At 41.0% G+C, this 26,083-nt stretch overlaps 1 protein-coding gene across 4 annotated transcripts; it reads left to right on the plus strand.

The window, feature by feature from the left end:
• On the plus strand, positions 1-25,632 carry SLC39A13 (solute carrier family 39 member 13). Of its 4 annotated transcripts, XM_058161823.1 has the most exons (11): positions 23-111; positions 7,712-7,857; positions 11,707-12,009; positions 12,898-13,011; positions 14,631-14,752; positions 15,639-15,791; positions 18,692-18,781; positions 21,534-21,584; positions 23,130-23,262; positions 23,390-23,489; positions 25,012-25,630. In XM_058161823.1, the coding sequence occupies exons 3-11, from the start codon at positions 11,742-11,744 to the stop codon at positions 25,085-25,087; spliced, it is 1,107 nt and encodes a 368-aa protein (XP_058017806.1). In that variant the 5' UTR covers positions 23-111; positions 7,712-7,857; positions 11,707-11,741; the 3' UTR covers positions 25,088-25,630. The 4 variants fall into 4 exon arrangements, with proteins under 4 accessions (XP_058017807.1, XP_058017809.1, XP_058017806.1 ...); XM_058161824.1 differs by lacking the exon at positions 7,712-7,857 and having other exon boundaries at positions 1-111; positions 25,012-25,629; XM_058161826.1 differs by lacking the exon at positions 15,639-15,791 and having other exon boundaries at positions 18-111; positions 25,012-25,632.
• Positions 25,633-26,083: the final 451 nt, after the last annotated feature.

A 26,083-nucleotide genomic window follows, 5' to 3' on the forward strand; every position in this document is an offset into this window, starting at 1 on the left:
GTCCGACGTGGCTAAGTTTGGGAGGCGGAGCTGGGGCTGGAGGGGCGGGAGAGTCCAGAGCCGAGGCGCGCTGGATGGCAGGGACAATCTGGAGCTCCCGGGTGTCAGACGGTAATGCATTCAGCCCCGTTCGGGGGTGGGGTGGGTGGGAGAACGTAGATCGGAGTCGTCCCTAAGGGAGAAAACAGCTTCCCTTTCCCTCCTGGGGGGGCCTGCAGGATTGGATCGGGTCGGGCCAAGGGGCTCTTTGAGGGCAATACGCGCGCCGGTGTGGAGTCGCTGAGGATGCTGCGAGAGATGCCCTCTGCCCGAGCAACAGGGGAGAACAGCAACCCAGCTAAATGGCTTGATGCCTGCGGCTAAGGCGGCTCTTGCATTTAATCCGTTGCTCTTCTTGCACATACTTTCGTTTTCCCTGTGGTTAATTAAAAGCCTGGTCGGTTGCTTTTTAAGGGCTGGACTTTTGTGATGGGGAGCCTTGGTAGACTTCCAGAGTGTTTTAGAGTTAATTTCGAATTCCTCTCAAACCGTGTGGGAGAAAGGCTGGGACATTTGTCTTCCTACCTCCTCAGTTTATCTTCAGAGAGAAAATAGCCCAAAGACTCAACTTATCAAAGTTTTGACCAGTCAGAATAATAGATTATCAAGATAGTGTGCTAAAATGCAAACTTCTGCAGCCATCACTATTTACCTTGCCATTTAAAGCAAGGCAGTCGATAGCAGTATCCAGAAAAAATATAACTTATTCTACCGCTAAAACGACAACTGTTTTAAATGAAAGTTATTACAGTGACGTTGATCTCACATCAGCCCTACTTAATTTTAGTTACTATCTGATTTTACATTCAAACTTTTTTGCCTTATTTCACATCAGTAGTAATTTAATCATGCCAGCTGCTCCTGTCAAATCTGTCCAACCGTTTATACATTCAGAAGTAAATTAATGGTGTGGGATATGGAAACAGCTGTACTGGGAAAACAAGTGAATTTCATATTGTGACGTTTAATGAGATCTGATCATTTAGAACTATAGGCCTTATCAGATATATGAGAGTGAAATAGGCCACAGATTTGTTTTATTATAATCTTTTATGGATTAAAGTTTACTTCATCAGATGCAGCTAAAGTATAGTCTGAAATGTGAAATATACATAGGAATGGAGCAGGGAAGTAAAATAGTGATGTCAAATGTCAGTGACTGAATCCAGTTTAATTGCATGTCACAATTTTTCTTCACTATAGTGATTTCCTTGCTGAATTACACAAAACCCATAGCTTCCATTTAGTATGACTAAAGCTGGATGTTATTTATAGGAGTTGTAAGAATAATAGTTCAGTACGTCTGAATGACACTAGATAAACACAGGGACCAATTCATAGGTGGTGTTGGTATTGTAGTTGTATCATCCCAGCCTGGCCAATTAAGAAAATGTAAAGGTTGAAATGATACATACCTCAGTCTTTTTTCAGCCAGGCCTAATTTATATAGTTTATCTAGTTACCTGGTTATACTAGTTATATAGTTACCTGGGGAAGGAGACTATTGACAACAGCTTTTTTTTTCTCCCAAAAAACTGCAGCCTAGCATCAAGCAGATTTGGAGAAAAAATGATATAATGCCTTTTCTTTTTTGATTAAAAGGAAAAATGTATTCCAATGTATTCCAAGTAGTGAAAAGAAAAATCCTTTATGTACACAATTTGTAATTTAGAAAAATCCTGATCAAATGATATGTTGAGCACCAATATTGTAGATGGTTTTAAAGGGGGTTTGTCATGAGTTACACATAGGACTATCTGCGGTGATTGATTATATTGGTTGCAAAAAAAGTTGTAACAAGAAATTCAGAAAAAAAGAATTGGTATCCTTGCTTAGATATTCTAGATAGTTTAGAGAAATGGTCTCTTTATTGCAAGTGGATTATTGTTGGCTAATTTGAGTTCATGGATTTATTGCTATCTGACTAGCAAATTATGGTAATAATACATAGTGGTTTCTGTTTGCATGATTCTGAAGAAGTGTAGCAAAACACAAAATTTATGGGATAGAGAATTTAGTTTCTGTAATGTTTTCATTTGTTTCTTGGCTTTGAGGTTGAAATCACATTGCTTAACTTGAAAAATATCTGTCTTAATGTAGGATCTAATAAGATTTCCAGTGGTTAATTTCTGGCAGAACTTGTTGGTCTGCGAATAGCAGAACTAGGGAAAAAACAGTAAACATCACAAAATAAATATTGTAAAATTAGAAAGGTTTTCTTTCCTTGAGGAGAAATTTGAATTGCATGGCTATAAAATTCCTGCCAATTGTATATATCAAATGTGCTACTTTAAGATGGTGGCATCTGATACCTTTAAGGAAAGGCTGTCAGGTTAGATCAGATCAGATCTCAATGTATTAGTGGAAGGGCTTGATTAAAAGTAATTTTAAATCGTAATGCATTTCATTTTTATTTAAGAAAGGATGGCAGACTGTACACCTGTAGGATTAGAAATGCTGCACGGGAATGGGATACAGTAGTCATTAGGGGAAGATGCTGAGAATGGAAAATCCTGAGGGGATGTTTTGAATCTCTCAGTGGTGCAGCTACAGTGATTGGAAGCTCTGTAGCTGGAGCTGTTGGCAGAAGATCAGGATTTTCAGTAGAATTGCAGGCGCTTGCTGCTGAACTATAAAAAAAGATATGGGAATGAATTTACTCATTGCTATTTCTATTTCCGCTGTAGAAAATAAGATGACATTTTGTCTGCAAGCACTTGCATAATTATAGACAAGCCATGGGCTTCCAGAGGAGAATGCCTATAATTTATTTCTTTTTCCAGAATGGCTTATTGGACAAGAGATCAGTTGGAAAAAATGTTAATGGACATCCTGTTCTCAGCTGTGTATGTGGTAGGGCGGAAACACGGGGAGAAGTTCTGACTATACCACCTAGCAGCTCCAAGAATCTCCCATGTGATTAATATTCTGGACTACTTCTTCTTTTGCTTCTTCTCTTTATTGTGCCAGTTTATATTTCCAATAATAATGCCCAGTGAATTGGGGAGGCACGAAAGCGATGGAGGCTTAGCTGAGGACAGAAAACTGCCATTGTAAGCAGATTAGTAGAAGACACTGTGCAGCTGTTCTGTTTTTCTTCCTTAGTGAAATTTCTAAAAAAAAAAAAAAAGAATTAAAGATGGAGGAAGGACCAGAAAAATATGGGAAAGTTTGGAAAATGATAACATCTGGAACCCTGCCGTCTCTGAATTTGATGAGCAGAGCAAGCTCTGAAAATGTCCTGCTTGGCTAGAGCAGGGGTCAGCAACCGGTGGCTCTGGAGCCGCATGCGACTCCCTGTTGCTGGTCCTCTTCATAATTGATAAGGCTTTTAGAATAGAATAGAATAGAATAGAATAGAATAGAATAGAATAGAATAGAATAGAATAGAATAGAATAGAATTTTTTTATTGGCCAAGTGTGATTGGACACACAAGGAATTTGTGCATATGCTCTCAGTGTACATAAAAGAAAAGATACCTTCATCAAGGTACAATATTTACAACACAAATGATGGTCAATATATCAATATAAATCATAAGGACTGCCAGCAACAAAGTTATAGTCATAGAGTCATAAGTGGAAAGAGATCGGTGATGGGAACGATGAGAAGATTAATAGTAGTGCAGATTTAGTAAATAGTTTGACAGTGTTGAGGGAATTATTTGTTTAGCAGAGTGATGGCATTCGGGAAAAAATTGTTCTTGTGTCTAGTTGTTCTGGTGTGCAGTGCTCTATAGCGTCGTTTTGAGGGTAGGAGTTGAAACGGTTTATGTCCTGGATGTGAGGGATCTGTAAATATTTTCACGGCCCTCTTCTTGATTCGTGCAGTATACAGGTCCTCAATGGAAGGCAGGTTGGTAGCAAGTATTTTTTCTGCAGTTCTAATTATCCTCTGAAGTCTGTGTCTTTCTTGTTGGGTTGCAGAACTGAACCAGACACTTATAGAGGTGCAAATGACAGACTCAATAATTCCTCTGTAGAACTGAATCAGCAACTCCTTGGGCAGTTTGATTTTGGTTGGGACAGGTAGAGGAAAAAGGATGCTGCGCTAGGAGGAGACTCTATGGTGGGGGAACTGGACTTCCCCTAACCGGTCAGCAGAGGAAAAAGGACACCACGCTAGGAAGAGACAAAGATGGGGGAACTGGACTTCCGGCCGGCTCCAGAATTGAACAGGGACTTCCAATTAGGACCTTTGTTTCTTTTTGAGTGTTTAAAGTTGCTGACTCCTGGGCTAGAGAGACAAATGTGACATGGAACATAGTCCCAAGCAAGAATATTCAAAATAGCTTATAATTATGCAGTTCAGGAATCCTAGGAGTTGTAGTCATAAAATGTTTGAAGGACACTAGGCTGGGGGGAAAAATGCTTTTTAAATCATTCAAATACGATACACCGATAAAAGCCATGTTATTGTTTTCTCCTCTAGTGTTGTTTCTCTGGTGACATGTTGTTTTCATTGACTTGGAGAAATTATTCACGCCCTGCAGTTTATTGCTTAAGGTCTTCCACAGATAATATGCCTTTAGGAAGACAGCTGCTCCTCAGCCAGTCATCTCAGCATTGCTCCGAGACAAATCTTTCCTTGGAATTCCAGCCAGGAATGTGCTCTGAGTCAGCTTCTGGATGACCTCAAATGAGTCCTTAGGTCATGAGGCTGTATGTTTTTTGCATTCAAGCTTTTTCCCTGGACAATCACAGGCGGAGTTAAATATAGTCAAGTTTTCTTTAAGTTGATTGACAGGCAGAAATTGCTCATCTGAAACTTGATGATTTGTAGAGGAATATGTGATTTCCGCCCCCTTCCTTTGGAAACCATTTATTTGAGTTGCGAGGAGCTCTAAAAATGTTTCCCTTGATGTTTCATCTTAAGGAAAATGCATGCGTAATGCCCATAGACTGCATATATGTATGTAGGATTCTTTGTGTTGCAATTAGAGGCATTGTTAAAAATAGGAATACAACACTTCCGTACAACTTCCCTTTAGTTTTTATTTAATACAAAATATATATTTATTTAATTATATTGATATATATATATATATATATATATATATATATATATATATATATATATATATATATATATATATATATATATATATATATATATATATATATATATTTGTTTTCTGAGGTTTTCACGGGTGTTTGTATATAGGTCTTTGGTTGTTGGGTTTTCTCCGTGTAAAATTGGAAGTGTCTTGGCGGCGTTTGACGAAGTCTCATTCGTCATCTTCAGGCTTCAACCGTGCTTCTGGGAGCAATGTGTGATCGCAGCTATTTCTTCCTTTTAACTGCTAGTGGGGTTTGAACTGATTGGGTGGGAGCTTGGCTGTGCTCTGATTGGATGGGGTTTTCTGTGCTCTGATTGGCTGGGGTGTGTCCTGTGTTGGTGGGGGCTTGGTTGTGCTCAGTCTAATCTGTGCTGCAGGGGATTTGAGCTGGTGAGCTGCACTGCTGCTGTTTGGCTTCGTGTTCGTGGTCGTGCTACATCTTTGTAGTGGGTGTCAGTCTGCTGCATGTATGGATTGGAGGGTTTGAAGTGGCTAATGTTGCAGCTGCGGTCTGGCTTCTGGTCCTTGGTCGTGCTTCCTGATCAGTGTGGGTTTGGGTGTGCTTTCTGGGTGGATGTGTGGTGGTGACATCCTGTGTGGACCTCAGCTGCAACATTAGCCACTTCAAACCTCTCCAATCCATACATGCAGCAGACTGACACCCACTAGCCATCGAGATAGAAAAACGCCCACACAGCATGAACAAACGAGATGATACCTCCCGCCTACCAGCCATTTGGAAACCTGCCCTTATTGACAAACGTGTCCCTAACACGAGGAATGACACCAGACCCACACTCACGAGGTCCACACAGGATGTCACCACCACACATCCACCCAGAAAGCACACCCAAACCCACACTGATCAGGAAGCACGACCAAGGACCAGAAGCCAGACCGCAGCTGCAACATTAGCCACTTCAAACCCCTCCAATCCATACATGCAGCAGACTGACACCCACTACAAAGATGTAGCACGACCACGAACACGAAGCCAAACAGCAGCAGTGCAGCTCACCAGCTCAAATCCCCCTGCAGCACAGATTAGACTGAGCACAACCAAGCCCCCACCAACACAGGACACACCCCCAGCCAATCAGAGCACAAAAAACCCCATCCAATCAGAGCACAGCCAAGCTCCCACCCAATCAGTTCAAACCCCCACTAGCAGTTAAAAGGAAGAAATAGCTGCGATCACACATTCCTCCCAGAAGCACGAAGCTGAAGCCTGAAGATGACGAATGAGACTTCGTCGAAACGTCGCCAAGACACTTCCAATTTTACACGGAGAAAACCCAACAACCAAAGACCTATATATATATATATATATATATATATATATATATATATATATATAACAATAGAGATCACAATAAAAGAAGTTAGAGGTGGGTCTTTCATTAAGGGCTTCCCAATTATAAATTTGAGATGTTGTCCCAGTTTGCTATCATCCCCACTTGTAGATGACAAGTATTTCTTGTCCTGCTCCACATAGAAGCATACTGCTCTTGCTTCATGTTCCCAAGTTACTACTAGCTACAGCTTGATGGTAACACAACTTACAGAAAATGCTCTGTAACTTGTGGCTGAAACAACTTATCTTGGTAGTGTCCATGCAGCAAATTCTGTAAGGGCAGCAAAGAAACAATTAAGACCCACACTCACGAGGTCCACACAGGATGTCACCACCACATCCACCCAGAAAGCACACCCAAACCCACACTGATCAGGAAGCACGACCAAGGACCAGAAGCCAGACCGCAGCTGCAACATTAGCCACTTCAAACCCCTCCAATCCATACATGCAGCAGACTGACACCCACTACAAAGATGTAGCACGACCACGAACACGAAGCCAAACAGCAGCAGTGCAGCTCACCAGCTCAAATCCCCCTGCAGCACAGATTAGACTGAGCACAACCAAGCCCCCACCAACACAGGACACACCCCAGCCAATCAGAGCACAGAAACCCCCAGCCAATCAGAGCACAGCCAAGCTCCCACCCAATCAGTTCAAACCCCCACTAGCAGTTAAAAGGAAGAAATAGCTGCGATCACACATTGCTCCCAGAAGCACGAAGCTGAAGCCTGAAGATGACGAATGAGACTTCGTCGAAACGTCGCCAAGACACTTCCAATTTTACACGGGAGAAAACCCGAACAACCAAAGACCTATATATATATATATATATATATATATATATATATATATATATATATATAACAATAGAGATCACAATAAAAGAAGTTAGAGGTGGGTCTTTCATTAAGGGCTTCCCAATTATAAATTTGAGATGTTGTCCCAGTTTGCTATCATCCCCACTTGTAGATGACAAGTATTTCTTGTCCTGCTCCACATAGAAGCATACTGCTCTTGCTTCATGTTCCCAAGTTACTACTAGCTACAGCTTGATGGTAACACAACTTACAGAAAATGCTCTGTAACTTGTGGCTGAAACAACTTATCTTGGTAGTGTCCATGCAGCAAATTCTGTAAGGGCAGCAAAGAAACAATTAAGACCCACACACTGGTTTTTGATTTACAGGAATTTCAAAAATCTAAGAGTAGTTCATGCTGTTGATAATAAGAGATATCTGTGTCTTCCCTGCAGCCTGCTACTTGGGAGGAAGAAAAAGAAGGGGATCAAAAAGAAAAAAGAGAGTTTCAGAAAGAGAAGTGATATCTTTACCAGCTTTTGGCTCTGGCTGGATTCCCTGCTTGGCTCAGCTCTGCCTCCCCAAATAGTAATTCATGAGGGTATGTGTCAGTAACAAGAGCAACAACAACAATAAAAATCAAACTCCTGGATGTAATATATCCGGGTACTACTGTGTTATTTCCGAAGCTCCCAAGGCACTGAGGCTATTATAATTCTTCTGGTGGTTTTAACAAAATGTTCATTTAATATTTTTAAGAAGTCTTAAGTAGATCAGAAACTTGATTAAGATATACTTGATTTATCTCCTAATACTGTCCATGTAAATAGAAATTCTATTTTAGCATCCTTTTGCAAATGACTGTTTGTTCACTTCGACTTTGTTTGTTATGGGCGTGACATCTAAAAATAGTACTTCCATGTATTGTAGTGTGTGTGTGTGTGTGTGTGTGAGAGAGAGAGAGAGAGAGAGAGAGAGAGAGAGAGAGGGAGAGAGGGAGAGAGAGAAGACTCCTGAAACAAAAAACAAATCCCCAAATTATAAACTCTGGAGTAGTTTGTTTCTTAACTTCTCTTTTACCACTTCGGTGTTGAGGGATCTAGAGGAATATTCAAGTTAATTCCATGTATAAAAAGTAACCCGGTTGGACAATTGACTCCAGCCATAGGACACAGTCGCACCGACGCTCTGGAACGAACTCCCCCCTGGCTTACGTCAAGTGCCTGATCTTCGGACCTTTCGTCGTGAGCTAAAAACATATTTATTCATTCAAGCAGGACTGGCATAAATAGTTGATTTTAAATTGGGGTTTTAGTAATATTTTAAATATTACTAAAATATTTTAATATTTTGTATTTTATTCCGGCTGTACACCGCCCTGAGTCCTTCGGGAGAAGGGCGGTATAAAAATTTAATAAAATAAAATAAATAAATAAATAAACAGTCCTCTACCAAATTTAGGAGAGAATCCAAATGGCACATATGTCTTCCAATAGAGGGATGGCTGAAAAATTGCTTTCTCAGATTGCTCCGAAAGACAATTGTTTAATTGTGACCAATGGTAGGGTCACACATTTTGTGTTGCAGAGTGTTTTTCCTACACCAGTTGGCTTTCACCCATAGGCAGTTTAATGAATGGGACCATTCACTGCTGATAGAAGGATCGTATGTGCTGAATGCAATAATACTTGAGTGTCTCATAGAAATTGACTCTAAGAAACAGTTTAATACCGCATGTCAGATAGAGTCAGCCAGAAGTCCTAAATATGTATTGACTGTGACATTAACATAATAGCCTTATTTCTGTGTTTGGGGTTCCTTTCAAACTGTTTGGGAGGAAGGATTGAATTTTTGATTTTCTTTCTAGACAAGACTAATCAAACATGGCTTAATTTGATTGTTTAAAGGGACCACTTGGCCATGAGAGGCCATTGTAGTATACATATCAGAAGAGTATGTATTTGGCTTGAATATCATCAGATCTGTAGAGATCCTGTAGTGTTCTTAGTTTCTGTAAATGCAACTGCTGAAAATGTAATAATAATGATGACGATTTATTAAACTTGTACGCTGCCCAACTCTCAATGACTCTGGGCATCTCCCAACAATCAAAGAGATTACAATAAAATCAATAAAACATGAAAAAGAAAGATGGCAAACATGACAGACAAGATGGAATGAAGCCACAGGTCTCACTTACTCTTGCCAGAGGCTGGGTGAAGAGCCAGGTCTTCACATCTCTTTTAAACAATAGCAGAATTATTGCTGGCAGGGGGACTTTCAGAGAGCAGGCACTGCTGAAGAAAAGGTGCACTTCTGAGGTCTCAATAGGTTACCTTGTTTAATTGAAGGAACCTGGAGTGCATCAACCCTGCCAGATTGAATTAACTGGGCAGATGTTATGAGAAAAGACAGTCCTTCAACTAACCATAGTCCCATAACTATGCTATGTAGAATATTATAGGTAGCAGCCAGCAACTTGAATCACACCTGGGAGCAAACTGACAAAGATACTACATCAGCATAACAAGGCAAGCCATTTTTTTTTGTTTACATTTATACCCCGCCCTTCTCCGAAGACTCAGGGCGGCTTACAGTGTATAAGGCAATAGTCTCATTCTATTTGTATATTTTTACAAAGTCAACTTATTGCCCCCCCAACAATCTGGGTCCTCATTTTACCTACCTTATAAAGGATGGAAGGCTGAGTCAACCTTGGGCCGGGCTTGAACCTGCAGTAATTGCAGGCTTTGTGTTCTTAATAACAGGCTGTACCAGCCTGAGCTATCCGGCCCCTGCTTCCACCAATGCATTCTGGACCAGTTGAAGGTTCTGAATGATCTTCAAGGGCAGCCCCAGGTAGACAGAGTCATGCTACAAGGGCATGAATGACTGAAGCACTCTGCGATATAGGAAAGGACTCAAATGATGCACCATGTGGAGTTGTGCAAAGGGCTTCCTGAGAGAGCTACTGCCTCTTCTTTAAGCAGAAACTGCGAATCCAGGAAGACCCCTAGATTGCACACCAGTGTTGAAGGGGGAAATGCTACCCCATCCAAAGTCAAAAAATGGAACATTCCTAGGTCTGATTGGCCCAAATACCCACAGCTATTCAATCTTGGTCAAACTGAGTTGGGAGATAGGTCCTCCCCATCTAAACCTATATGATTGCAGACACTGGGACAGAACCATGACAGCCTCACTCTTCCAGCCTGGGGTTGAACTATATAATTGAGGATAATCAACTTACTGAATACTGAACCCAAACCAGTGGATGACCTCACCCCACAGTTTCATGTACATTGAGCAAGAGAGAGAGAAGAACCCTGCTGAACCCTGCAAAGGAGGGGGCCTAGGGCGTGATTTCCCTAATCCACATTGTCTGGAACTGGCCCCAGACAAATAAAGATAAAATGGTGGTCCCAATCCCCAGAGCCAACTCAGAAGGACACCATGGTCAACAGTATAGAAAACTGCTGACAGTTCAAGGAGCACAAGAATGGATGTCTCTTCCTAACAGTGTCTCTTCTGCCCCAAGGCCTGGTAGATGGAATCCATTCAGGAATGGGAGGAGCTAACTGGCAATTGGTTTCTCAGCTGAGCCAAAGGCGTATATCAGAGGCCTTCAAACTTGGCAGCTTTAAGACTTGTGGACTTCAACTCCCAGCATAGCTGGCTGGAGAATTCTGGAAGTTGAAGTCCACAAGTCTTAAAGCTGCCAAGTTTGAAGGCCTCTGGCATATATCTTCTTTTTTCCAATGTTCTTTCTTTAGAAGTAAAGGTTTCTCTCAGCAAGCACATACAATAACTGGGGACGAGTGTGCCCCATCACTATCCTTATTATAATTCTGTGGTGCCTTGGGTATGTTATATGTTACTCTGCTACATAGATTACAAAGATGGCTGTTGACTGTCGGTCATTAGGTGAACAATTGTATGACTACCTTTGAAAAGTAAATAAACGTAGATGAGCCCCACCCCATTTATTTTCAAATCTATTTATGAAATAAAATAATTAGCTCTTCATCTTCTAGCCTTTCCTCATTGCAGTCCTGATCTAAATATTTTGTAAATCACACATTTACATTAATGTTAAGTGTTAATTATGGGGATGAGATCTTAATTCTTTTGGAACTTTAAAAGCCCCTCGGTGTATCCTCAATTAGCCTTGGAGGTGAGGGCACGAGAAATTAGCTCATAAATATTTGTATTTGCTTGCCTCTTACATACATAAGAGCAGTCAGTCAGGAACTGTGCTGAGTGACATTTCCCTATTGAAAGTCAACAAAAGTGGATTAACGTTACTCTCCTTGAAATAAAAAGAGACGTAATCTGAACGGGAGCGAGGAGAATGCTGTGAGAGAGGTGACTTTCAACTTACTGATAGTAGAAAAGAAACATAAACCTGGGTATAGAGTGGCTAATCTTTTTTTTCCCCTCTTGCTTTTAGGGATTATCCAGCCAGGCTGATTCCACAGAGCCACGATGGGGGAAACATTGCTCCTCCATCGAATTCTCTTTTTCCTGTTGCTTACTGTCGTCTGTCAGGCCCAAGATCTTCCACTGAGCCAGGCCACCGCAGGGACGAGCTCCTTATGTGAAAAAGATGCTGGGTCCTGGGGAGCTGTATTCAGTGAAGAACGCCTGGATGCCTGGATCTGTTCTCTGATTGGTTCTATTATGGTGGGATTGAGTGGGGTTCTTCCTTTACTGTTCGTTCCCCTTGAGGTGGGAGCAGCATTGAAATCAGAAGGTAGGTCAGTTCTTCAGCAGAGCATTCTTGTTAGTCTTGGCTGTCACTTGTGCCTGTACTCCCCAATCAGTGAATACCAGAGATAGCATGTATTTTTAAAGCAGTAACTGAATGCTCTTTATGGCCTTCTTGAAATGTAGTAATAATCAGTTCTGTTATTTTGCAAAGTAACTTCATAGCTAAAGGTGAGGCCTCATGTTTTGTTCAGTGAATAGTTTGAAAGCCACGTTGGACTTCACCCATCGTCCTTTATCCTGTTAACCCAAATTTCACAACCCAACAAGTGGAATTCTCTGATTTACTTAAAGGAAGATAAGGAAGTGATTTTGCACGTAGTTTAGCAGTTTGTACTATTTGATTTCCATTAGTTATAGCATTGACCAAAATATTAGAGAGAAGATTGAAGCCTTCCTCCTCACTGACCATAAGAAAGCCAACCTGGAATCTTCTCAGTGGCTTTTCAGTTTTTGCCAGACAGTGCCCACCCAGTTTGTATGTCTGTTCCTCTTAGATAAATGTGTGTGTTAAATTAATCAATATACTAATTTCTCTAGCAAGTGATTAGATCTTTGGAATATCCTCAGTTTGTTTATTTGCCAAAGAGCCAGGAATCAGCTGTCTTGCTTTTTTCTGTTGGGTCCAGCACAGATGGCAGTGGGAACCTTCCAGTGTGCAGTTTTTGCTGCTCTCGAAAGTGCAGTTGCCAAAGTCTTCCAGCTGGCAGGCACAATTTAGAGGTTTCAAGTATATTAGTGCTTTGTTGGAAGCAGTGGATCTGAGCTAATTAAATAGCAGCTATCTTCTTGTATGCAAATGTCCTCTCAGACATGTCATGTGGAGGCGTATAAGACCAAGCCCTGAAGTGACTGGCTGCCATTTGTTTTTCAGAGGGATCGCATCGAATGAAGCAGCTGTTGAGCTTTGCTGTCGGTGGGCTTCTGGGTAACGTCTTTCTCCACCTGCTTCCGGAAGCCTGGGCCTACACTTGTAGTGCTGCTGCAGGTAACACCCAGGCCTATATCAAGATAATGAGACAAGTCCATTTCATCCCATCTATGAAGATAATGTTATAGATTCTGGAATGGACTCATTTTTTCTGGGGTTGCAATCGTAGAAAGGCCTGGTATGATCAAGAATCAGGCACAGCTGTAGGTATAATAAAGAAAAATATAGACAAATTGAACACGACTCCTGAACCGTCTTGTGTGCTGCAACACTCTTGGATGGCGAGGGAGTGAAGCCCTATAATTAATAGATTGATTAGTAGAAGTGGGATCATCTGACCCTGTAGTACACTAGGAGCAATTACCATTACTATTAAGCGAGGCACCTGTCCTTGTTTTGCTGTCTGCTTTGAATTTGCAGAGGTTATCTTTCTTAAAACTATAGTCCCTAGCGACTCTTCTGGAATGTGTCTCCATTTGTTTTCGTATCTGGCCTCTGGGCTTCATCATCTCACACATGTCTGCCTGTCAGGCTTGCTCAGCTACAGTCAAGAGCTTGAAGCTGACTGCAGTCCATTTAATCAAAGGTACCATTTAAGAACTTGCCAGGCTATGCCAGGAGGATGCATTAGCTATTGCAAGCTGCAGCTGTTTCTTCCACAGTCAGTTGGTTGCCATTTGTGTGTTTCATAACCGGCAAGTTAACAAAGAAGGCTGAAGTAAAATAATAAATTATGTTTTCACTTATTGACCAAAGGGGAAATGAAGTTATAAGCCTGTTACAGTCATGTGATTTTCCACTTAGTAACTTAGGTGTTTAGTGTTGGAGTTGTTGGCCTTAATTGTGGGTGCTAAGCAAGAACTACCTGTATCAGTTCGTTGGTTGGAGGCAGAAGCCATATTTGTACAATACTTCGGTTCACCCACTTGTGAAACCCTTCGAATGCATCTTGCCTCTCTCCTGCTACCAAGCCATTGCAGATGGTTGTTTTCCTACTACTATTAATAGGAATTTAGTAACCTGATCCCTGCCAGCTAGCTGATCATGTGATCACTGACCAGCCAGGACCAGATGGTCTAGTTTCTTGCCATTAATTATACCAGAATCCATTTTCTGCTGGTCAGCTGATCATAGTGATTGGGGGTAGGGCAGGGAAACCAGATCTCCTCACAGCTGCAGACCCACATAGCTTACTGTATGGTGACAGTTGGTTACCCATGGACAGTACAAATTTATATAATGTTATATTTATGACAGTTCTTGCAGCCCCAAGTACTTTGTGGCCCACTGTAATTCAATAGTAATTCATTGGTCTATTGCAACAGATAAATTTCTTTCCCAACTCTTGAGTGCCAAATTTTTCCTTGACCTAAAACCAAGACACTTGCCGTTGAATCAGAAGGTGGTAAAGTGAAAAGAGGGTATTTTTATTTAGCAGGAATAATAGCAAATATTTTAAGTTGTGTTATTTGATACCTGGAGTGTGGGAGCCTTAGGATTTTGTTTTTGGTTTTCTGGTACCCAGCTTTGGTGACACTAAAGCAGTGAAAGATGCCCTCTAAAGAATCAGTTTCCTTGGGGATGCTTAGAGCTGGGAAGAATCATCCTGTGCAGCTGTGATTTTTAGGTGTACAGTAGGAACTGATTGCTCTACTTCTTCTCCCCACCCTTACAAGGAGAAGGGCAGAGCTTCCAACAGCAGAAGCTTCTGGGGCTCTGGGTGATCATTGGCTTACTGACCTTCCTGAGTGTGCAGAAGATGTTCCCAGATAGTGAAAAACAAGGAAGTACCAACTTGGTGAGTGGACTGTGGAAGGAGCACTTGAATTTGCTTTAGATAGGGCATGATATGCTGTTCTTTGCTCCGCATGACACTTTATATCCCATCTGTCTCTTTGAAGCTTCCTTCATAGATTAGGAATTCAGTGTATACAAACTATGGGGGAGAAGAAAAGCATCCATTTATTGTGCCCCACAGGAATCTTCTGCTAATAGTAAAGAGCCTTAAGCACTTCGCTGAATTTCTTTCTTTTCCAATTCTAACCTCCCTCTGCTTCTGCACTGAGCATATAGTGTGCAAATACCTAGTTTCTGAAAGTTGTATGTGTGTATCTTACAGCTATGCGGTGCTTGAGATTTGATACCAAAAATAGGCTTTACAGCGCAGAAGGATGCAGATGTAGCACCTGTCTGCTGTTCTTCAAAGTACCCACATTGTTGCCTGGGATCAGGTAGCAGCTTGGGAGGACAATCCCATGAAAAGGCACAGTTGCTTTTAAAGAGTTGCAGGCAGATGCTGTATCTATGCCCTTGTGTACTTGAAGCATCTTTTTGGAAATGGATTCAAAAGTCTACATTATCCTAGTACATACATGTCTTGCAAATTTCAAAATAGCCATTTTTCATGCTTCTTTTTTTAAGTATGTGTTTTGGGGTGGAGTTAGAGAGACTGAAGTAAATGATATTGATGTTGCTTCCACAGCAATGTCTGAAGTATATAAACGTGTGTTTAATTTGTGTTTAATTTGTTTAATTTGTGTGGCTGTATTCTCACCTAGTAAATATTCAAAACGATACCTTGTGCGTTGCCTTTGGAATGGGACGTTTTGAAGGGAATAAGAGAAATCTCTTAGCCATTGTTTGATGGACGTGGGTAAAGTTCAGCCACTTCTCCATGATTTTAGATCAATACTTGCAAACCAGTTACTGAGAGGACCCTGAATGGCGGCAACTTATCTATGCAAGATGCAAACACTCCAGTCCAAAGAAAGAAGTCCAGCCCTGCTCATTATAATGGGTCTTCTCATTTACTCTCATCATCAACTCAGAAAATCAAGGTAAAACATTGATTGATGGTCTCTAGAAATCCATGGCCCATAGAGAGATAAAATATACCACTTGAAGAAAAACACTCAAAAGAAATTCATGGCCTGCTGAAAATAAGCAAGTGGGAGAGGATTCTAAAGAAGAGCTAACTTTCCATTTGTTAATCCTTGTACTATAAAACATAGAGCTGCTTTATATTGACTGAGACTATTAAGACACCCAGCCCTGTATATCCCATTATCCCATTGGAATTCTTTCCTATTCTGGCTGCCTCCTTGTATAGGAGATGCCCAGGATTGTATCTGAGATTTTGCATATACAAAAGATGTCCTCTGCCGCTGAACTAAGGTTCCAACTCCCATCTCAGTGTCCCATATGCCTGGTCCCTACATATCTCCTCCTTAACTAATTCTTTATCATGCTACATTTAGAGAGAGAATAGGACTAAGTAAGTGATCTGGATTCAAAGGGGAAAAGTTGATTTGTAATACCTGCTGGTATTTCCACCAAGAAGCAAAAGACACATTTGATTTAAAAATGTTCCAAGAGGGGTGACATGTACGCACAGACACATACCAAATTCCTTTTCCCCCCCCTCTTTGAATTCAGATTGATGCACAGCCCTAATAAACAGCCACTGTCTGGATTCTAACAATGTTCTTCCTCTACAATCACTAGAGGAATGCTGTTTCCTGCAGTGCCTGGACTCTGTATTCTTAAAAATACACTTTCCAGTTGAGGAGAAAGGAGCTCGGTCAGACATGCTGTGTTCCTGTTGAGAACTATCAGGGCATATAGAGTTATGCCCGTCAAAACACAGCAATGCTGAATCTGCTGAATTTTGTATTTTGTGTGTTTCTAGGGACCATCATTTAATTCCATGTTGCTGTTTCCAAAGCAATGTGCCTCCCTTGTTCCCACATTCAAATTCAGATCTTTATTCATTTCTTTATTAACGTGAATACGTTTATATTATGTAAAATTTACACTGAGAGAAAAATAAAAGATCTTTATTCCAGTCATAGACCGGCATAAGGATTATATAATGAGAGTATCCCTATGTGAATACCACGGCATGCGAAAGTTTAGGCGGCTTAATCAAGCTGTGTGATTCAGTGGATCCCTAAATGAGCAAAAGCTGGCACACAAAAGCCTCTACAAAGGTAAACACAACAATTTCCTGCAGACCTGAAACCATGGTTCCTCTTCATATGCGGTCCTTCCCGATTCAGACTAAGACAGCAGTGAATATGGCAAGTTTCAGAAGTTGGGCATTTAGTCAGAACTTTGTAATACCTCTTTTGGCAAGAATAGCAGCTTCTACATGTTTCCTGTAGCCAATGAAAGACCTTTCTACTGTATTCATTTGGTATGTTTCCCCTACTTTCTCTCTTGCAGATCTTTCCTTGCAGCTCTGTCGCCGTGTGGTGGGGATTCTTTTAGAACTGATAACGTATTGTTCTTTTGCAACAATACAGTGGAGGCTTTTTTTGCTTTTTTTAAAAAAAACATTTACGACAAATATTTGTAACAAATATTTATAATTCAGTCCCACTGTTGAGCCAGTGTTGGGTTTCCTCCTAGTCTCTCACTATCTCTCCTTCCTCCCTTTTTCTTTCTGATTCTCTTCCTCAGTTTTGGGTTTGATAAGAGGGAGAAAGAGGGAGAAGAAAGGAATGGGCTGGAATTTACTGTAGCGTGCTCAACATGGCTTTTTTTTTTGTTTGTTTGAATTTATATCCCGCCGTTCTCCGAAGACTCAGGGCGGCTTACACTGTGTTAAGCAATAGTCTTCATCCATTTGTATATTATATACAAAATCAACTTATTGCCCCCAACAATCTGGGTCCTCATTTTACCTACCTTATAAAGGATGGAAGGCTGAGTCAACCTTGGGCCTGGTGGGACTTGAACCTGCAGTAATTGCAAGCAGCTGTGTTAATAACAGACAGACTTAGTCTGCTGAGCCATCAGAGGCTTGACATTCTCCTGCTGCTTCTCTATCAGGCAAAGAACCATTTTCCTGAATTAAGGTTTTCTTCTGCCTGACTTTAATGACAAAGATGAAAGAAAACTACAGTGACAGAATTCTGACAAATATTCCAAGATTCCAGTGTTGCAGAAGCGATGCTGTGAACTTCTGATAACTATTCCAGCTTTAGCGGTTGTTTCCATTGATACATGGGTTCTGTTTTTCAGAATAATCCATTTCTTAACTGTCCCTCCCAGTTGAAATCGTTAGCTGGAATTGGTTCAATATTTTTATAACCTTTTCCCGCTTTGTAAATGAATTAGCTTCGTTTTTAAATGTTCCGACAGCTGCTTGGAGAAAACCAGTGGTTGTCAGAAGTAGAAATGACAACAGTCATGACTTGAGAGGTGAGAAGGATCAGAATATTGTTCTTCTGTGGTACTGATTTTATTTCCTTGCAGGCTGAAGAGATTGATTAGCTTTTTTGCCTTATTAAAAACATTACAGTTAGAAAAAGGTAATCCTGAATCAACTGTAGTTTATTCGTCTGCACTTGCCATGTTCACTGTTGTCAAGAGCTCATAAATACTAAGTATGCATTCAAATTTATAGAAATATATTGTGTTTAGCTTTATATCATGAAGCTATTGTGTCAGGCTCTGTCAACATCAGGATTCATTGAAACATACAGTTTTGACTAGACGTGCCTTTCCACACAACTGTCCTATACATACATATATCGGGATGTCATTAAGCTGTGCTCATCTAGCATAAGCAACATTACATGTAATGTAATGTAAGCAAAAACTAAGAACGGAATACATGTTTTCTGCTTTGCTTGTGAAAATGGCTATCTATGTTGGTTAATCCTAAAGCTTTTGAATTCCTTTCTTTTTGTTCTTCTTCTTCTTCACCACCCCATCCCTTTGCCCTGGGCAGATGAGTGGATATCTCAATCTCTTGGCTAATACAATAGATAATTTCACACATGGCTTGGCAGTGGCAGCTAGCTTCCTGGTTAGCAGAAAGGTAAGGTCACTTCTTTAGGAGGCTGGCTCTCCTTTAACAACATGAAGATGATTTAAAAAGACATGTATCCTATTCCCCAAATATATTGCTTTCTTTGCTCTTAACACAAATGTATTAAAAATTTCATCTCTATTCAACACCCAGTCTGCTTATATTGAATAGCTATTGCTACCTTTGGGTTGTGGCTTTGGCAGTGCAGGGATACTATGGTGTACTGTTCACCTTGTTGCACAATATTCTTGCTTCCTAAACTAATCAGGATGATATCTGGTAGACGACTATCCTACACTTCTTGTTTTGAAAGACTTTAGTGTCCACACTGAAGTTGCGCAGTAGGAATGGCTTAGGATCGCATGACCATCGGTCCAGCCCAATTTCTTCTGGCTGCACTTATATAGGACATAGAGCAGGTGTGGTATTCGATTGGTTCCCATGATCCCAAAATGGAGGAACTGTTTTAATTCCATTCTCATGGATAGATTACTGTCTGGTCCAGGGGTCTCCAACCTTGGTCCCTTTAAGACTTGTGGACTTCAACTCCCAGAATCCCTCAGCCAGCAAAGCTGGCTGAGGAACTCTGGAAGTTGAAGTCCACAAGTCTTAAAGGGACCAAGATTGGAGACCCCTGGTCTGGTCAGTTTAGATTAATGGCTGTTGTAAATCATAGAATTAAAATAGTCTGGCCCAGCACTTAATAGATCCAAGAGTTCGCTAAATATGCTTGGAGAATTTCTTGCCTTCATTTGGGCAACAGAGTGAAAGTCTTGGCAGAAATTAGGAGAGGACCCAGACGAACTTTCCTTCTTCCCAATAAAGTACAATGGAGGAGGTTTCAAATGCAAGTGGAGGAACTCTTATGGCAAACTACATTGAACATGTAGTGGAAGATCATAGAGTAATGCTACTCCATGGGAGGGGATGCAGCAAAGAGGGCTAACTTGTCTGCTCTTGAGAAGATTCCAAGAACTATAATGAATGTAAAGCGTGGCAATTAGACTGCTATCTGGCTGCAAAATGTAGAATTCATACGATAGCTTTCTTAAAAGTTCAGCACTGTTGGTCACTTGCTGGCTAGCTTAATTGTTAATTGTAATTTTGTAAGCTGCCTTAACGGTTATATGGACTTTTCTGACATTTTAATCATATGTACATAAATATAACTTTTGCCACCAAGATTACATAGGATGATGATGATGATTCATTTGATTCCAATGCCATCTAATGCCAGATAAAATCTGGGTGGCTGATGATATATAAACATGAAAGGGATGTGATGGCCAAACTAGGGGAACATGAAAACTCATTTTTTTTTTTTACATTTATATCCCGCCCTTCTCCGAAGACTCAGGGCAGCTTATATTGTGTAAGGCAATAGTCTCATTCTCTTTGTATATTTATATACAAAGTCAACTTATTGCCCCCCCAACAATCTGGGTCCTCATTTTACCTACCTTATAAAGGATGGAAGGCTGAGTCAACCTTGGGCCTGGTGGGACTAGAACCTGCAGTAATTGCAAGCAGCTGTGTTTAACAACAGGCTTCTTACAGCCTGAGCCACACCGCGGCCCTTTGCTGCGCGGGGGATAGAGAGAGCAGCTCGTAGCTCCCATATAACACCTCTCCTGCGCAGACTGCACTGGTTACCGGTGGTCTTCCGGATGCAATTCAAGGTGCTGGTTCTCACCTTTAAAGCACTTCATGGCTTGGGACCGGGTTACTTACAAGGACCACCTACTGCCACTGACAGCCTCCCATTGACCTGTGCGTTCCCATAGGGAGGGCCTCCTCAGGGTGCCGTCGGCCAAACAATGCCGACTGGTGGCTCCTGGGGGAGGGCCTTCTCTGTGGGGGCTCCTGCCCTGTGGAATGAGTTACCTCTGGGGCTACACCAACTCCCCGACCTCCGGACCTTTAAGCGCGAGCTTAAGACTCTTTTATTCCAACGAGCAGGGTTGGCCTAATTTTAACAGGGGTGGTTTTATTAGGGTCTATTTTATATTTTACTAGTTTTAAATTATGTGGCCAATTTTTAGAATCAGATTTTTAAATAATGTTCTTAACTTGTTTCTTTTTGTACAATTTTTATTTTGGCTGTAAACCGCCCTGAGTCTTCGGAGAAGGGCGGTATAAAAGTATGATTAATAAATAAATAAATAAATAAATAATGTAATGCATACACTTAATGCAACCCATCCAACACACACTATTCACTTAAGCGCCTTCCTCTCCATCGTATGCCTTCCACTGTAAACAGATAACGTGATCCATGGCATTGCAGCAGGAAATCCGGGATTTGATTCCCTCGGTCAACTGATCAAATAGTCACATGGCTGGCAAAGTTTGGATTGTTTAGCTTCCTGTTGATTATGGCAACAGAAAGCTAGTGATTTGTGCCAGCTAGCTATGTAGCTGATTAAAAGGATCAGTTGGCCAGTAGGAAAATAGGATGAAGGAATCTTTAGGCTTTATTGTTTAAAGTGGAGGACCGCATGAGGTCATGGGCCTCAGATTTGTCTATCCATACTCTTTTAGTATAATATTTAGGAAACAATTTCATCATTTTTTTTAATGTTCCTCTTTAATATTTACAACAAAGCCTCCAAATTCCACTTGAATGTTTCCTAGAAGTGCTCTTAAATGCTAAAGCTGCATAGTTCGCTGTCTCAGGGAGAACCATGTACTGCTGCTGTTGCTACCCTGCTGTTGAGCTATAAAAACTTCTCATAGCTAGTTTTGTCTCCTTGATTTTTAGGTTGGACTCCTTACAACCCTGGCAATTCTTCTACATGAAATACCCCACGAGGTGAGTGCATCTGGAATATGGGTGCTGGGAAGCGGAGCTCATGTTGAGCAGAAATTCTAGGTACATATACACAGTGTCAGTAACACAGAGAACTTTGCAGACTGATGTAAGCCAAAAGCAGAGAAATCTTTTCTTCTGTTCCTAAAACAGCATGAACACTAATATTTGAAGAGAGGGGGAGAGGCCACCAATGGCTGTGAAAGCATCTTGATCTTTTTGTTTCTTCATTGCGAAAATGAGGGGTTATCAGACGGTAAATATTGCTTAGCATCCCTTCTTGTTAAGCAACCAGAAGTCTTCTTCTATAAGGCAAAAAACATGTTCCCAAATTGGTGTTCTCCAGACATATTAGGCTATACCACATCAAGATGTTTCAATGCATTTCCAGGACTCTAAGTTGGAGAAAATGCAATGCACTGCATCTTAGCTTAGGCTTTGTCCTTAATCACCCCAGAATCTCAGAATTTCTTCAGTTGTACGTATTTATTTATTAAAATGCTTCAAGCCTATCTTATCACAGTAAATCTTGGGCTGAGATATAGTTGGTGGAACAATTCATACCATAAATTGGAGGAGAAGGGGAAATTCATAAGCAGCATAATAATCTTCTGCATGAAGAAGAGCTGAAGTAGCTTCTTGGATGTGAAACGAAACGTCTTCAAAGAAAAACCAGAAAGTCCAGTCGCCTCTTGAAAAAGCACCTTTGGGACAGTCTTCTGCATAATATCAATATTATCGACATTATAGAAAAAAATTCTAGTAGTCCCTCTCTTATTTTTTTCCCTTTTTTCCCTGTCTCCTAAGTGCTACTTAAATACGAGGGCAGCCTTAGCGCAAATCTTATGCCACAGTAATAATAATATTAACAGCAAAAAAAAAAAAATAGCAGCAAAGATGAGTTAAGGATTACTAGGTTACTATGTAATCCTTGATTTATGGACACGACTGGAACTAAACTTTCCATTCCTAAGCAAGATGGTTGTTGAGTGAGTTGCACCCAATTTTATGACAATTTTGCCACGGTTGTTCAATGAGTCACTGCTGTTGTTAAGTGAATCATGCAGTCATTAAGTGAATCTGGCTTCCCTTTGCTTCTTGGAAGTCAGCTGGGAAGGTTGCAAATGGTGATCATGTGACTCTGAGATGCTGCAACCATCATCAATACATGCCAGTTGCCAAGCACCTGAATTTTGATCCCTTGATCCTAGGGATGGTGTAACGGTCATAAGTGTGAGGACTGATTGTGAGTCTGTTTTTTTCAATGCCATTGTAACTTCAGATGGCTTCTAAACAAATAGTTGTTTAAGTCGAGGACTGTCTGTATAGTCTTTTTCTGTTGTTTTCCTACTTATTCAATAAAAATAGCAAACAAATCACTAAGCCACAGTTGATTAGCCCACTCCGCTCCTTCCGAGCCCAGTTTTAGGCGAAGTCACCCACCCTCCATGGAACAGCGACCTTAAGTAACATGCTGCAGCCACCCTAACCATTTTCAGATTGGGTGCCTTACTCCCGGATGCTACATTCTTTTTTCCCTATCTGTAGGTGGGTGATTTTGTCATTCTCCTCCAGGCTGGATTTGATCGCTGGAGTGCAGCCAAGCTACAACTCTCTACAGCTCTTGGGGGCATCCTGGGTGCTTGCTTTGCCATCTGTGCTCAGTCACCAAAAGGGACAGGTAAGGTTCTTCAGACGCAGAGCAGATGGCTCAGAAGCTCCATTTCTTTCGTCTCTCAATGTGTTCACATAGAATGTGAAATAGGGGCATCCCTTAGTTTGTAACATGCTGCTCATTATCTCTTCAGGGGAAACCATCGCTTGGATTCTCCCTTTCACCTCTGGAGGATTCCTGTACATCGCTTTGGTAAATGTGGTGCCTGATCTCTTAGAAGAAAAGAATGTTTGGTAAGAGTTGCTCTAATTATTTTTTTTTTTAATGAAGAAAAGCTTGAACAGCCGTAACAAAAGGAGTCATTTGAAACCCCAAAGACTAAAAAAGCTTTTATGACATATTTTTTTAGTGAGGAAGGGTCTATTAATTTTTTTTTGCCTTCACTGCTGAGGATTGCTACACGGGTGGATCTGTTCCTGAGGAGAATTTGGAAAGAGAATTTGATAGATTCAAATCTCTATTTTTTTAAATTTCTTTTTATTTGCATTTATATCCCGCTCTTCTCCGAAGACTCAGGGTGGCTTACACTATGTCAAGCAATAGTCTTCATCCATTTGTATATTATATACAAAGTCAACTTATTGCCCCCAACAATCTGGGTCCTCATTTTACCTATCTTATAAAGGATGGAAGGCTGAGTCAACCTTGGGCCTGGTGGGACTTGAACCTGCAGTAATTGCAAGCAGCTGCTGTTAATAACAGACTGTCTTACCAGTCTGAGCCACCAGAGGCCCAGAGAGATATAAATCTCTCTTGCTCTTGCGCTCTGTAAATATGTGTGTGTGTATATAAAAAGGTAAAGGTTCCCCTCGCACATATGTGCTAGTCGTTCCTGATTCTAGGAGGTGATGCTCATCTCCATTTCAAAGCCGAAGAGCCAGCGCTGTCCAAAGACATCTCCATGGTCATGTGGCCGGCATGATTCAACAGCAAAGGCGCATGGAACGCTGTTACCTTCCCACCAAAGGTGGTCCCTATTTTTCTACTTGCATTTTTTACGTGCTTTCAAACTGCTAGGTTGGCAGAAGCTGGGACAAGTAACAGGAGCTCACCCCGTTACGCGGCACTAGGGATTCGAACCGCTGAACTGCCAACCTTTCAATCGACAAGCTAATCATCTTAGCCACTGAGCCACCACATCCCTGTGTGTGTGTATACACATACATATATACACATACATATATAGACAGAGAGAGAGAGAGAGAGAGAACCAGTGTCTCTCAACCTTAGTTTCTCATCTCCCAGAAGTCCACGTTACATCCCTGTGTGACTAAAACCCAGGGATGTCCATGTTCAAATGAAGATTTGAACCTCCGTTTCCCCTGTCCAAGTCCAACACTATGAATGCATTCATACAGCACGTTTAACCTGGTTTACTGAGTTAAGCTATTTTCTAGCCTCCCATAAACCTTGAATCACAAACCCTTAGTTAAAATACGTTGAATCGTATGCTCTTAGTTAAAGGCTGGGTTTACTTCAACATGGAAAGTCTTATCCTACACCCACCCCGAACCCCAAAACATGGCATTTCAAAGGCATCTGTTTTTGGTCTTTATCTAAGGCAGTTAAGCATGTTGTATAAATACAAGCATTTTAAGTAGCACAATATAATCTCTTTTTTAAAAAAAAGCTTTTTATCTGTATTTCTCTATACAGTGACTTTATAGCAATGGCCTTGAAGGCCCAGGAAAGATTAAAAAAAAAAAATAAGAGGGTGAGGCTGGAATAAATGTCTCTTCTCCTTCCCTTGTTTAGGAACTCCGTGCAACAAGTCTTCTGCCTTTGCGCTGGCATCGTTGTCATGGTGCTTTTTTCCTTCACTACCGAATGAGGGGCTACGGCTTCTCTTCTGCTGTTTCCACAAAGCTGCCTCCCTCTGAAGTGTTACAAAGGAGTCAGGGACACCCAGGGATCTTTCTTCCTCATGTGCCTGCGGATCTGACTGCTGCTCAGGGGTGGTGAACAAAGGAAGCGTCTTTTCTTCTTTTTCTTCTTTAAACGGCACAAAGCTAGACATCCAAAATTTTGAGAAAAGATGAGGGTTTTTTTTTAGAAGTGTCAGAGTGTCTTTTTTTAAATAATAATAATAATTTAAAGGAAAAAAAAACATAGCAGTTGAAGGGAAGGGCCTCTTTTAATGGAACTGATGGTGTTGTGCCTGTTGGACCAGCCTGTGTGTTGGGATCGCTTGGACAAAACTCCACAGAGTGAAACAGAAAGCAAGATTGCAGCCCTGCATTGCATGCAATATATATATATATTCTGAGGTTTTCGCAGGTGTTTGTATGTAGGTCTTGGGTTATTCGGGTTTTCTCCCGCCTAAAATTGGAAGTGTCTTGGCGAGGTTTCGACAAAGTCTCATTCGTCATCTTCAGGCTTCAGCTTCGTGCTTAGACTGAAGCCTGAAGATGACGAATGAGACTATGTATATATATATACATATATATATATATATATATATATATATATATATATATATATATATGTAGTTAGTAGGTTTTCACAGGTATAGGTATGTAGCTCTTGGCATATTCGGGGACTCAAGTACGTCACCAGCAGTAACACACTTGGTTGCTATTTGACATACGTTGGAATCTTATGTTTCCCCATCTAGCTCAGTATATCTGGACTGGCAGAGACTTCACTGTTTCAGCTAGAGAGCTTTTCTAGTTCTTTCCTCTCTGAAATCCTTTTAAAAACAGAGAGAGGAGGGACTGAAGCCTGTTTCCTGCTACTTTGAGGTCATCCCTTCCATAAAAGCATCTTTGCACTTTTTCTGAGATAGACAATCTCATTCCCTCTACCCGTATGGAATTCCAGCTTCCAT

Source organism: Ahaetulla prasina, chromosome 1, assembly GCF_028640845.1.
Source record: "Ahaetulla prasina isolate Xishuangbanna chromosome 1, ASM2864084v1, whole genome shotgun sequence".
NCBI lineage: Eukaryota > Metazoa > Chordata > Lepidosauria > Squamata > Colubridae > Ahaetulla > Ahaetulla prasina.